The sequence below is a fragment of the Engraulis encrasicolus genome, chromosome 6 (genome assembly GCF_034702125.1).
Source record: "Engraulis encrasicolus isolate BLACKSEA-1 chromosome 6, IST_EnEncr_1.0, whole genome shotgun sequence".
Lineage (NCBI taxonomy): Eukaryota > Metazoa > Chordata > Actinopteri > Clupeiformes > Engraulidae > Engraulis > Engraulis encrasicolus.
This window is the reverse complement of record NC_085862.1, coordinates 38,185,869-38,200,449: the sequence shown is the minus strand read 5'-3', so window position 1 is coordinate 38,200,449 and position 14,581 is coordinate 38,185,869. Positions and strand designations below refer to the sequence as shown.

General features: G+C 44.3%; 1 protein-coding gene across 5 annotated transcripts in view; it reads left to right on the top strand.

Annotated features, from left to right (window-relative positions):
* Positions 1 to 14,581, top strand: part of herc2 (HECT and RLD domain containing E3 ubiquitin protein ligase 2) — a 124,218-nt gene that overhangs the window by 90,004 nt on the left and 19,633 nt on the right. For all 5 annotated transcript variants that reach the window (XM_063201519.1, XM_063201517.1, XM_063201516.1 and 2 more), the window contains 8 exons: positions 1,492 to 1,690; positions 2,839 to 3,053; positions 8,449 to 8,626; positions 9,498 to 9,659; positions 10,614 to 10,705; positions 11,103 to 11,242; positions 11,839 to 12,026; positions 14,475 to 14,581. The exon at positions 14,475 to 14,581 is cut by the window's right edge and continues 91 nt beyond it. In XM_063201519.1, coding sequence (XP_063057589.1) covers positions 1,492 to 1,690; positions 2,839 to 3,053; positions 8,449 to 8,626; positions 9,498 to 9,659; positions 10,614 to 10,705; positions 11,103 to 11,242; positions 11,839 to 12,026; positions 14,475 to 14,581 — 1,281 coding nt within the window. The remainder of the gene's footprint in view (positions 1 to 1,491; positions 1,691 to 2,838; positions 3,054 to 8,448; positions 8,627 to 9,497; positions 9,660 to 10,613; positions 10,706 to 11,102; positions 11,243 to 11,838; positions 12,027 to 14,474) is intronic.

The window sequence follows — 14,581 nt, the reverse complement described above, 5'->3', positions numbered from 1 at the left end:
TGACTTCCCCAATCTTACTGGCTTTGAATGTCCCTCTGCTCTCCTCTCTTCCCACGTTTGGCCAGTTTTTCATTTTTTTTCACCAACCTTTAGTTAGCTGCAAATTAGTTCAGCGTTCCCATGACATACCCAGTCTGACAGCTGAAGGTTGAAGGCTGCCGTCATTGAAGCTAAAATACAGTATAAACATGCTAATGCCCAGGGCCTCTGGCAGCTTTGGTGGGACCCAGGACAAAGTCTTGTCAAGGCCCCCCTCAATACCCACTATGTAATGTAATGAGGATCTAATTCTGCACCCCAACCCCCTTCTTGGGCCCAGGACAACTGACCCATATACCCCCCTTTGTTGGCTGTTCTGTTCACACCCCACCCCCTTTCTGTGATTGTGTTGATGGTATATCATAACCACACCTCATCCTCCGCTAATGTGATTGTGTTGATGAGGCACACAGTCACCACGTGATTGAAGGCTGGAAACTTGCTGTCACTGAATATAGGGTAAAGTGTGTAAACAAGCTTACGCTACACGCCCCTTCAATGCCACTGTGTTAGTGAACCACCCCTAACCAAACGATGCGTTCTACTATACGTTCCCCATGGTTTTAGATACAGTACACACTGTGTAGGTTCATGCATGAAGGTGAAAGTACAGTATATGCCAACTAGGGCTGGGCTGTTCTGGAAAAAATGCGTATCACGGTTTTCTTGATGAAAATTAATATTACGGTTCTCTGCACGATTTTTTTTCCATAAGCGCCGATTTTGGCCCACATCTCAATGTTTCTGAAGAAAAGGCTGAAATTAAATTTAAAAATTAGATAAAATCCTGAATTTTAATTAATCTCCATTTCTATTATAATCACTTTTTTGGGGAAAAAAAACTCATCAAAAACTGAACCTTGTGTAGGTGAAAACCATTATCACGTTTTTTTAACGGTATACCACCCAGCCCTAATACCAACCATGTAAAACACATAAGCCTGCTCACTACCACATGGTGGAGATGTAGCCGATTGCTATTGTACACTTTTGGGTTTATCATATTCATGATGAGCCGTTTGTACCCCTCCAAGCTTCGTAACCTCTACCTCAAGCTGGCGCCGTCACAGATTCTGATTGCCACTTGACACTTTTGGGTGTGTTCATTGGCATCATTAGCCATACCCTGCCAAATTTCATTCCCACTACCCCAACGTGGCACCGTGGTAGATTGCCATTTTACACTCATAGATGTGTTGATATGCATGATTAGCTGTACTCCGCCAAGTTTCGCATATCACAACCACAAGGTGGTACTGTAGCGTATTGCCATTTTACACTCATGGTCGTGTTGATGTGCATGATGACCCATGCCTTGCCATGTATAGTGAATGTCAAAAGATGCATGTTATGTTGACTCTGTTGTATATGAATGATCCGCCCTCACCACATGATGCCCCCTGTACCACCCTCCACCACCACCACCCTCTCCACACGCCCACCCACCCATAGGCGGCCAGATGACTGGACGCTCTCGGCGGGGGGCAGTGGCACCATCTACGGCTGGGGCCACAACCACCGCGGGCAGCTGGGGGGCATCGAGGGGGCGAAGGTGAAGGTGCCCACCCCAACGGAGGCGCTGGCCACCTTGCGGCCCGTGCAGCTCATCGGGGGCGAGCAGACGCTCTTCGCAGTCACCGCCGACGGCAAGGTGGGCAATGCATGATGGGACAATGCATGTGTATAGTACATGCATCTATATTGTATATACCAGGACGTGAACACACACACAGAGACACACAGGCACAAGGGGATCCCCAGACCAAAAAAGTTTGAGAACCTCTGCAGTAGACGTAAGATGTACCTATGAGAACAGGCATGTGCGAACGCACACACGCATATACATCACCATACATGCTTATTGGCACACCCACACACACAGATATTTTGCATGTGTTGGTTCAACATACAGTACACATTTCAGTGCACTCCCCAATGACATTTCATGTCTAAATATTGTAGATGATACTTAAGTCAGTTTAAATGCCTTAAGGAAGGACACATAGTTGGAATCTGTCAGCAATCCCCTGGGTTTCTGAATCTGTGTACATGTCAGTCCATGCATGCATATTTAGAGGGTTGCGTGACAAAATTAAGCTTTTTGTCCTCTTGCCTCTGCCGTAGGTCATTCTGTCTATTTGAGTGACTTTTTATTTCTGGTTGACTGCATGTTTGGCAGTGCATTTTGTGTTTTTATATGTACTGAAGTATGTGTGCATTTTTAAGTGCATTTGGCTGGGTCAGGGGAGGTGACACTAGATCTTGTCCATGTCTGCCATTTTGAACTACCGGCAATAATTTGCACTGCATTAAACTACAAATAAAAAAAATACATCTTTGGCTGCAAGCCTTTCTCTATTTTGGTCCGACCGACCTGTATTATTGGTTATATTACTATCAGTAGTAATATTGTTATCAGTAATACTAGTTAATTTGTTTATTTATCAATTTATTCATTTTTAATATTCACAAGATCACATTTTAAACCCTTTAAACTACAAATAAAAAAATACATCTTTGGCTGCAAGCCTTTCTCTATTTTGGTCCGACCGACCTGTATTATTGGTTATATTACTATCAGTAGTACCGGTAATATTGTTATCAGTAATACTAGTTAATTTGTTTATTTATCAATTTATTCATTTTTAATATTCACAAGATCACATTTTCGAAAATGAACATCTCAATATTACATACTCTAATGAGTCCACCATTACGCCCCCAAGGCGTATATCTCCTGTATAGTAAAGTTAGTTATTTCCTTCCCCATCTCCTCTCTCCTCTCTGTCCACTCTCCAGCTGTATGCTACAGGCTATGGTGCGGGGGGCCGCCTGGGTATCGGGGGCACGGAGTCGGTCTCCACGCCCACGCTGCTGGAGTCCATCCAGCACGTCTTCATCCGCAAGGTGGCGGTCAACTCGGGGGGCAAGCACTGCCTGGCGCTCTCCTCCGAGGGGGAGGTGTACTCCTGGGGGGAGGCGGAGGACGGCAAGCTGGGCCACGGCAACAGGAGGTGGGCACCGACGCACACACACACACATACACACACGTGCATATACACATATCCACACACGCACACACACACACACGCGCATATACTGTACACGTGCACATGTCCTCGCACATGTACACGGTCATAACCCCCCCCCCTTTCTCTTTCTCTTTCTCTCTTTCTCTTTCTCTCTTTCACTCTCACTCTCTCACACACACACACACACACACACACACACACACACACACACACACACACACACACACACACACGCATATCCTCACACACACACACGCATATCCTCACACACATATACACATATCCTTGCACACATACACACTCGTATATATAGCCTCATATATCCTTACTTTCACTATCACTCACACACACGTATTCATATTGTCACATGTATGTACACACTCAGTCATACTCACTCTCACACAAACACTGGCATACACACACATCTACGCATGCCATCCATGCCAGGGCGTATTCAATTTAGTGGAGGGACTGATGGGAGCGATGGGCTTACCCAGTATTAGACTGCCCTGCACATCAATCCTAAGAGCCAAAAGGCTGGCCATATACACTGGCTTCATTCCTATAACTGTAGGAGAAAGCAAGTCAATTCACAGCTGAATTCACTTGAGAATTCTGATGCAGTTCCACGTGTGACCTTTAGGTGTCAGCATTGCCCATGTTGGTGAGCTGACGATTTTTGTGTGGAATTGTGATGGTCTGAATATTCCACATAAGCGTACAAGTGTTTTGGCGATGCTTCGTCGCAAGAAAATTGATATTGCACTATTACAGGAGACTCATTTACTTGAAAAAGACTCCAAACGCTTAGCAAATAAATTCTATCACGTTGTTGCTTCCTCATCATACCACACAAAGACTAGAGGGGTGGCAGTGGTGGCGAGACGCAGTCTCCCATTCAAAGTGTTGGACATGTGGGCAGATGGGGAGGGTAGAGTAGTAATGGTTAAAGTAGATTTATATGGAAAGACAATTGCTCTCATGTCTGTGTATGCTCCTAACAAATATGATAAGCTTAATGCAAAAAATGCTAGAATTGAATAATTGTTATATATTGGTTGGGGCATACATGAATGCTATTTTAGATACACATTTTGACCGTTCTCACCCAAATGCTTCTGGGGACCAAACGCAAGCTACTGCTGCCCTACAAGCTCTAGTGTCAAATTTAAGTCTTATAGACATATGGCGATCGATTAACCCTGCTCTTAAGGACTTCTCATTTTTTTCATACAGACATAAAACCTCGTCAAGAATTGATTTTCTTTTTTCTTCCCCACAACTATTTGAAACGGTAAATTCTGCAGTATTACTTCCTGTTGCCCTGTCTGACCACAAAGGGGTCTTATGTCATACTACTCTTAGCTCCATGACGAAGAGGGCCACAAGGTGGCGCTTTAATTCCTCATTGTTGAGGAATGAGGAATACAAAACCCAATTTATCATTGAGTTAGAGGAATTCCTTTCCTTCAATATTGGGTCAGTTCAAGATTCTAGAATTTTATGGGATGCTGTGAAGGGATTTATCAGAAGTAATTCTATAAGATTCAGCTCCAATTTGCGAAAAGCTAAGTCTACTAAACTGCAATCACTAGAAACAGAATTATCTAAGCTTAATATCATTTTGCAAAATAATTACTCTGAGCAGGTGGACACCCAGCATTTTATTCTTAACAAAGAAATAAACAATATTTTGAAACAACAATCTGAATTCTTGATACACAGAACCAGGCAACGATATTATTTTCATGGTTCAAGGCCTAGTCATTTACTAGCAATGAGAATCAGGTCAAACGACCGCTTTGCGGACATTCCAGCTATTAAATCAGCAAGTGGCAACATTACTACAAACCCTAAACATATAAATCAGGCATTTCAGGATTTTTATTCCAGTTTATATAAATCAGAGGTTCAATCAGACCAGGAGAAATGTAAGGACTTTCTCAGGCAACTTGATTTACCACAATTAGCTACAGAAGATGCTTTGAGGCTTGACCAGCCCTTAACACTCGACGAATTACAGGAAGCAGTTGCCTCCATGCAAACGAACAAATCCCCAGGGACAGATGGGATACCTCCTGAATTCTATTTGACATTCTGGGGAATGTTAGGCCCTTTGCTTCTGGAGATGATTACAGCTTCAATTGAAAGTGGTTCTTTCTCTCGAGACGTTAATACTGCATTAATATCATTGCTGTTGAAGAAAGATAAGGACCCTACAGACTGTGCTAGCTACAGACCTCTTAGTTTATTAAACTCAGATCTCAAAATATATGCTAAACTACTTGCCAGACGTATTCAACAATACATGCCTTTCCTAATCCATTGTGATCAGACTGGATTTATTAAGTCCAGACTGGCTTCAGACAATGTTAGGCGGCTTCTACATGTAATTGATGCTGCGTCTAGTTTGGAAACACCTGTGGCCGTGTTGTCTTTAGATGCAATGAAGGCCTTTGACCGCACAGAATGGACCTTCCTATGGTCTGTTTTGGAGCATATGGGTTTTGGTACTAATTTCATTCATATGGTCCAGGTCTTGTACTCTAACCCTACAGCGCAAGTGTTGACTGGACATATTTATTCTACACCATTCCCTATCTCCAGGTCATCTCGTCAAGGCTGCCCCTTGAGTCCGTCGCTTTTTGCCCTGTCCCTTGAACCTCTAGCGCAGATGATCAGACAGACAGCCACCATTGAACCTATCTCCATCCACAATAGTTATCATAAAGTTTCTTTATTTGCAGATGACATACTACTCTTTATGGAAAATCCAATGCAATCTATACCTAACCTTTTAGTAGCCTGTGACCAGTTTGGTGCTCTTTCTGGATTTAAGATTAACTGGTCCAAATCAGCATTATTGCCCCTCAACAATGCTGCGAGAGAGCTGCCTTTTCCCACTGATATCCCTGTGGTCCAACACTTCCAATACCTTGGCGTCCAAATTTTCCCGTCGTTGAGCCGTATCACATCTCACAATTTTTCTGAAATATATAAAAATATTAAATCTGATATGGACAGATGGATCTCTCTCCCTTCTTCTCTTCAAGCACGTATTGCCATGGTTAAAATGAATATTTTACCGAGAATTAATTTTATTAGTTCTATGGTACCCTTATGCCCGCCTACAACTTATTGGAAAACTCTTCATTCTGATATTTCCAAGTTCATTTGGAATAAAAAGCGCCCACGTCTTAAACTTTCCACTTTACAAAGGAATAGGGAGGATGGTGGTTTAGCAGTCCCCAATTTCAAGTATTATTTTTGGTCTTTTGTCCTTCGCCCACTTTTGGTTTGGCGTGATGCAGATACACCTGTATCTTGGCGTGATTTAGAAAACAATATAGTGAAACCATTGAGTCTGGAAGATGCACTTTTTTCCAACATCTCTAACAAACAAGCTTCTTTACGCTTTGGCCCTATAGTATCCAATGTTCTTCGTACATGGCGTCTAGTGGAATCTGAGTGTAAAATGTCCTTCAAATGGCACACTTTTTCCCCTCTCTTCAACAACAATGGCTTTCTGATTGGTGGAAGACCTATCTCCTCTTCTTATTGGAGAAATACTGGCATTCATTATGTGAGGGACCTCTTTAATGATGCTGCTCTGCGGTCCTTTCAAGAACTAAAAAATGCCTTCAACCTACCAGGTTCATCCTTTTTCTTTTATTTGCAGATCAGGTCAGCCCTCAAGGCTTATGGTGTTCCTTGGCAACAACCCCTTCCTGTCCACCCCCTATATAGGAGGATCACTGTACAAAACAAAACTAAGGGTTTGGTAACTTCACTATATAAATGTATCCTTGAGTCTTCTTATACAGAACTACCATTAGATAGAGTGTGGCGGTCTGACTATCCTAATTTGGATACCGAATTTGAGTGGGAGGATGTTTGGGACAACATTAAAGAGGCTTCTCGTAATCCCAATCATCAATTGATCCATTTTAATTTCATACACCGAACCTATCTCACACCTCGCAAGCTACATGCCATGGGTTTAAGAGACTCTCCCTTATGTTCTCTCTGTACACAAAATGTACCTGGAACTTTCCTCCATATGATATGGGATTGCCCACCGGTGGCTCAGTTTTGGTCTAGGGTTGCAGCCACACTTTCTAATTTACTATCAGTGACGGTACCAGTTGATGTGCCAGTGTTGTTACTGAATGACCTGTCTGAATTGAATATTGATAGGTTGAAGAAGCGCATTGTATTAGCTGGCCTGACAGCTGCTAAAAAAATGATTGTTTTACGGTGGAAACCCCCCCAAGTGCTCAGCATCAGACAGTGGATTCTGTCGTTTTTGGATGTGGTATATTTAGAACTATCAACAGCTCGGGTTCATGGAGCTACTGAAAAGACTCTAAACAGCTGGCTTCTTGTAGCTGACTCTCTGAAGCAAATTATTAGATGATTTATCTGTACTGTCTAATTGCCGTACTTATTCCAGATTATTATGAATCTCTCCCTTGTATTTTGTATGTCTTTGTCTTGTATGTTTTTCTTTGTTGTTGGTTATGTATATCCCATTGGCACAACTTGGCGGGTGTGCCTATGGTTATTTTTCTTTGGTTGTTTTTGTTTTTGATTTTGTTTTTATTTTTATTGTTATTGTTGTTTTGTTTGTACTATCAAGCAACCTTCTGGTGCTGATGTGTGTGGGTTTTTTTTTAGGGGATTGGTGGAGGGATTTGTAGCAGGTGGGGATTTGAGAGGGGAGGGGGGTGGTGGGGTGGGATCCTACTTGCTTACTCAACTGTGTTTTTGGTAATTCTGCACTATTTGTTGTAACCATTGGAATATAAAATTTAATAAACATTTGATCACAAAAAAAGCATTGCCCATGTTGTTATCACCAAGCAAGCTGTATGATTTCCAAATGATTTCTTCATCCATGGATATAGTACTGCGTGTGTTGTGATGGAAATAACCAAACCTCATGCCCCCTTTCTTCCTACCGCCCACACTCTTCGCATCCTCTCCCTTCCCCCCTCCTACTCCTCTTGTCTGTTCCCTTCCTTTCCACCCTGTCTCATCTCATCGCCTTTGTTTGGGCTGCCCTCCTCTGTTTTGTCTCTCTCCCTCATTTCCTCCAACCCCACCTCCCTCTCTTTATCTCTCTGTCTCTTTCTCCGTCTCTGTATCTCTCTGTCTCCCTCTCTCTCTCGCCCTCCTCCTCGCTCCCTCCCTCTTCTCTGCCTTTCTCCATCTGCCCCCTCCTCTCTCTCTCTCTGTCTCTGTCTCTCTCTCTCGCTCTCTTGCTCTCTCTCGCTCTCTTGCTCTCTCTCTCGCTCTCTCTCTCGCTCTCTCTCCCTCCCTCGCCCCCTCTCTCTCTCTCTCCATCTCTCTCTCGCTCCATCTGCCTGTGGTGTAGTCCGTGTGATCGTCCGCGTGTGATCGAGTCTCTGCGGGGGGTGGAGGTGGTGGACATCGCGGCCGGAGGGGCCCACAGTGCCTGCATCACGGCCAGCGGAGAGCTCTACACCTGGGGCAAGGGCCGCTACGGACGCCTGGGCCACGGAGACAGCGAGGACCAGCTCAAACCAAAACTGGTGCGTGTGTGTGTGTCTGTGTGAGACTGTGCCAGCTCAAATCAAAACTGGTGCGTGTGTGTTTGTGTGAGACCTTGCCAATCTTTTTCTGTATGGGTATGTGAGAACCTACAAATAAATCCTGCACTGTTTTTTTTGCGTCTGTGAACCTGTGGGTGAGAATCCTCCCTCATAACATGGATTGTCTGTAAATAGACAGAGAGCTCTCAATATCAAGCTATCCATAAATCAAAACTTTCAGATGTACATGAACATCATACAAGTACTTTAAGAGTTCACTTTTATAATCGCAACCTTGATCGAGTGGAATGATTCCTTAATGCTCAAATGTAATTTACAGGATGATTTTACACTAATATATATGCCTCTTTTCAACATTCGAGTCTCATTTCCCCCCTCTTACATGCATCATAAGCGGACAAATGCTCACTCATACTGGTCTGTAGAGTCTTGCTTGTGTTCCACAGCAGCATAATTCACACAGTTTATGTTCCCTGAAGAGCTGTGCGTGCGTGCGTGAATGCGTGCGTGCGTGAATGCGTGCGCGCGTGCGTGCGCGTGATGCTTGTGTACACAGGTGTCACTATCCGGTCCCTGCAGCCTCGTTAGCAGGGAGGAGGTTGTGGCATTTGCTGCTTTTGCATTGGCCTTTTCAAACTGCCTCTGGATAGCAGGGGAACTAGGGTTCAGACACACAGCCATACTCAGACACACACACACACACACACACACACACATACACACACACACACACACCCCACCACAGCCTTTCATTCCTGTCGTTTTGTGGCATTCCCACTTACTCGTGTTATAATAGAACAACATAATGCTAAACTGTGTGTGTGTGTGAATGTGTGTGTGTGCTGTGCAGGTGGACGCTCTACAAGGCCACCGTGTGATAGACGTGGCGTGTGGCAGTGGGGACGCCCAGACGCTGTGCCTGACGGACGATGACATGGTGTGGTCCTGGGGGGACGGGGACTATGGCAAACTGGGACGTGGTGGCAGCGACGGCTGCAAAGTGCCCATGAAGGTATGTGGTCCGTGTGTTTGTGTGTCCTGTCCTCCTTTCTTCCTCTCTTCTCCCCTATCCTCGTGTGTGTGTGTGTGTGTGTGTGTGTGTGTGTGTGTGTGTGTGTGTGTGTGTGTGTGTGTGTGTGTGTGTGTGTGTGTGTGTGTGTGTGTGTGTGTGTGTGTGTGTGTGTGTGTCTGTGTCTGTGTCTGTGTCTGTGTCTGTGTCTGTGTCTGTGTGTGTGTGTGATGTCTACAGTGCATTTGCCCATAAAGATGAGTTTGTGTATGTGAACGCATGGGAGTGTTTAGTGTCCTCCTGTTTTTATCTCCTCTCCTCCAAAATGATGGCTGCAATGTATCCATGAAGAGTGTGTGTGTGTGTGTGTTGTGTCCTCTTGTTATTCTCACGTCTCCTCTTGTCCTCTCTCCTCTTGTCCTTGAATATTGATTTTTTCTGTACGTCTACTTTGTGTTTGTGTTTCCACGTCTTTACACGATGGCTGTAAGGTACCCATGCTGGGCTGTGTCATCTCCTGTCCCGTCTTTTCCTCTCTCCTTGCTCTTCCATCCTTTAGAGGCGAGCAGGAGCAGGAGTCTGTTTGCCAGGTCTAGTGCGTCAGACCTGCTCTCCTCATCGTTTTCTCCCTGTTGCCTCATTATTGCTCTCATATTCTCTTTACCTTTTATCTTTCCAGTTCTTTTCTTCTCCACCGGGTGAAAAGAGGGTCATGTCAGCCCACTTTGTCTATCATTCCTTTGTCAGCAACGTCTTTCTTGTTCTTTGATTGTCCCACATCCCCTGTCTCTGTTCCTCTTTATCACATTCACTTAATATCACTCTTCCTTTCTCTCTCTCCGTCCCTCTGTTCTCTCTCTCTCTCTCTCTCTCTCTCTCTCTCTCTCTCTCTCTCTCTCTCTCTCTCTCTCTCTCTCTCTCTCTCTCTCTCTCTCTCTCTCTCTCTCTCTCTCTCAGATTGATTCTCTGACGGGGCTGGGAGTGACTAAGGTGGAGTGTGGTTCTCAGTTCTCGGTGGCTCTCACCAAGTCTGGAGCCGTCTACACCTGGTGAGTACAGTACAGTACAGTACAGCACAGTGCAGCAGCTGCCCTGCCCTCCTCTAGTCTACTGCAGCTGCCTAAACTCTATTGGGCAGCTGGCTGGGCCTAAACTGTCTGTGTGTCTGTGTGTCTGTGTGTGTGTGTGTGTGTGTGTGTGTGTGTGTGCGTGTGTGTGTGCGTGTGTGTGTGCGTGTTTGTGTGCGTGTGTGTGTGTGTGTGTGTGTGTGTGTGTGTACAGTCGGTGAGCAGATCCTTGTAGTGCTATTTAAGTGCTATTTATGTAGTCTCCTTTAAAAGTAAAATTTTGCTATAATCAATATGTCTAGATATAAAAATAGAAGTAGTGAAATTGTGTGTGTTTGTGTTTCCATTTACTCATCTCTCCACTTGTCTGTGCGTCCAGGGGTAAAGGGGACTACCACCGGCTGGGTCACGGCTCAGATGACCACGTGCGGCGGCCACGCCAGGTGCAGGGCCTACAGGGCAGGAAGGTCATTGCCATAGCGACGGGCTCCCTGCACTGCGTCTGCTGCACGGAGGAAGGTACGCAAGGCCGCCTCGGTCCTGTCCCGTCACTCGCCCCTCCGGCTTGTTTCCCTTCCAGGCATCGTACTGCATTGCTTGTACTTGTGCTGCTGCATTGTGCTGCTTGACTGCTTTTATCCTGCATTGCCCCCTCGCACTATGCTGTACTACACAACGGGGGGGATATTCTAGTCGATAGCCAAACACTGCACCAAACGCTCTCAGCAGAAGTCTGTCTATTGACACCCCAGTCGATGTCTGGCTGCACTTTTGCTAAGTAAACAGTACTTACTGTAGCTTTAAGTAAAACATTTGTATTTAAATACAGAGAAGTAAAATCGAATTTCAAGTTGTGCAATGTTGGAAAAAGGTTTTGACTATGCCTCATTCATTGATATTAAGCTGCGTGAATCTTGTTTATGAAAACTCGAAACTTGTCCAGTTTTGTAGTTAGCAAGGACGTTGAACTTCTGTACACAACACATGAACCTACTGTAAATGTGTGTGTCTGTGTGCGCGTGGGTCTGTGCGCGTGGGTCTGTGCGCGTGGGTCTGTGCGCGTGGGTGCGTGCGCGTGTGCGTGCGTGTGTGTGTGTGTGTGTTCGTGTGTGCAGGAGAGGTGTACACGTGGGGGGACAATGACGAGGGCCAACTGGGTGACGGGACCACTAACGCCATCCAGAGGCCGCGGCTGGTGGCTGCGCTGCAGGGCAAGAAGATCAACCGTGTGGCCTGTGGCTCCGCACACACCCTGGCCTGGTCCACCAGCAAGCCCACCAACGCCGGGAAACTACCTGCACAGGTGAAGCAGAAGAGACTATTCATGCATGTGGTGTCTGTGTGACCTAATTGTTAATTAAGGAGTTGGATGGGGAACCTATGGCCCGTGAGGCCGTCTTATCCAGCCACCGATATGCAGTAATTCTAATGTTATGCAGTTTCACGTGGAGTATTTGCATTACAATTCAATCATATTTTCAGGGGACCTAGTGAAAGTCGGGTCTGTTGTAAAGGTGGGCGTCTTCAATTTAGGCATAAAGTGCAGGGAGAAATCCTAGTTTGTGTTCATATAACGACACGGATTTTATAAACAAATTGAATTTGCCCCTTGAAAAACGTTCCCCACCCCTGATTTAACCCTCTAGCTACCAGAATTTTTTTTGAATAGGCCGGAATTCTACAAAGAATTCTCAGGAAAAATTGACATTTTGGTCATATTTTAAATAATGTCAAATAACTTGAAAAGACATGAAAAGTGTCAATTACAAGTTTCTTTCATATTAAAGTAGAGAAAACACACTTTCAAATGGTATATTATTTATGGATAATTAATTGTTCAGTATTCCCATAGAGTGCCTTTGATGTGGATTAAATGATAAAAATGTGATAAAATCCGATATTATCTAGGCCTATCTATCTATATCTATATATTTAAGCCTATCTATCTATCTATCGATCTCTCTATCCATCTATCTATCTATCCTTCCGTCTATCCATCCATCCATCCAGGGTCAAAGTTGAACAATGATCATGTGACGACAACAATGTCGTTCACCCAAAAGTCCTGTTTTCAAGCGGTTTCAAGCGGTATAACTGTAATGGACTACACTAGCTAATAATGTTTGAACTAAACCATGCCAAAGACGTGTAAGGATAACCGTAGAAGTGTCCGCGATAGCAGACAGGACATGAATGGAGCTGTAAGGAAGTTTCCCCTCCCAATTTGGCACAGGTAAGACGCGCCAGGCATCACCGACTACAACATGATCTAAAAATAGCCTAAATAGTCATAAACATGTGCTGTTGACCATGAAAATAGATCGAAGAGGGTTGGAAGTTTTCATATTTAGTGTATATTGGTTGTAGAAACAGAATGGTTGTGTTTATAGCCATCCAATCTCGGACGGCCGTCATTTGAATTGACGGCAGATTGCCAAATCGCATAAAGCGGCGCATCTCGTAATAAAATCTAAAATACTGAAAGATAATATATATAAACATATAGTTTTTATACTGAAAGTATATCGAGGAGGGTCTGTAATATTGAGCTAAAGTGTTTTAAAGCTGGAAAAACTGCATGATGACAGCCGTTCAGCCGTATTTTCATATGAAAATATTCCGGCCGGCCGCGGCCATTCTGGTACAGATCCAGCCGGACGTTCACGGCCGTTATGGTAGCTAGAGGGTTAAGGGATCATAGTATTATAGGTTGAAATCGCACTCTAAACAGAATGTAATGGCCGAAATGCCCCTGACTCACCTATATCCCCACATTGCTCCAGAGACTGTCACCAATACCCTCTACCTAACTAAAGAAAAGTCGCTTTGGAGTTTAAGGGGTATGGCTTTATACAGTTAAAATCGTTGGCTGGGGTTTATAAAGGTGGTAAAGTGTCTTATTTTTCAAGTTAAGCATTGTCTTGCTTTAAGACAAGTTAAAAGAGGTAATATGTGGCTAAGCTAGTGAAAGTCAATGGATCCGTGTAGCATTGTAGCATGATACCCTGGCCAACGATTTTAACTGTATTAAGCCCTAAAATAGTGGCATACCCCTTTAAGTAAAGTGTCTGCTAATTGTAATGTCATGCATGTCTGAAATCCTAACACAGCCATCCATCTCCCTGTAGTTATGCGATGCTTAACCTCCCCATTCATTTGTATGGATATGCATTACTCAGCCCTGCTCAAACATGACACGTCTCTCACCAGTACAGTTACCTATTGATGGATTTTATAATTGCATATTGTGATGATGCATCTAATTTGGTCTGACAAAGAAAAAGGTTTGCAGATCTTTTTTGTATATGGATATTTCTTAGAGTATAGACCACCAAGGTAGGCATCTTGATGAACTGATGTGAAAAATTATATTGATGGGGAAATAAGAGTTCAACTTTCTACCTAGGCTAGATGCATCTATTTTATAATGATCTTGTAATTTGTGCAATGGCAATTACTTAAAGAGATTCAGGTGATTAAAGACATTTATTCATCAGACCCCTTGCATCAGTATGTCATTTAAATCTATTTGTTCTCGTTTGATGATTCTGTCTGATGCTAATACCTGCATCTGGTGTGTGTGTGTATGTGTCTTTGATCAACTTTGTGTGTGCGTGTGCGTGTGCGTGCGTGCGTGCGTGTGTGTGTGTGTGTGTTTGCGTGCGTGTGTGTGTGTGTGCGCGCGCGCATGTTGTGTGTGTGCCTGTGTGTTTGTGTGTGTGTTTTTTTTTCTCTGCATGCAATCTGTCAGATCCCCATGGAATACAACCACCTGAATGAGATCTGCATCCTCGGCCTGCGTAACCGTCTGCTGCTGCTGCACCACATCTCGGAGCTCTTCTGCCCCTGCATCCCCAT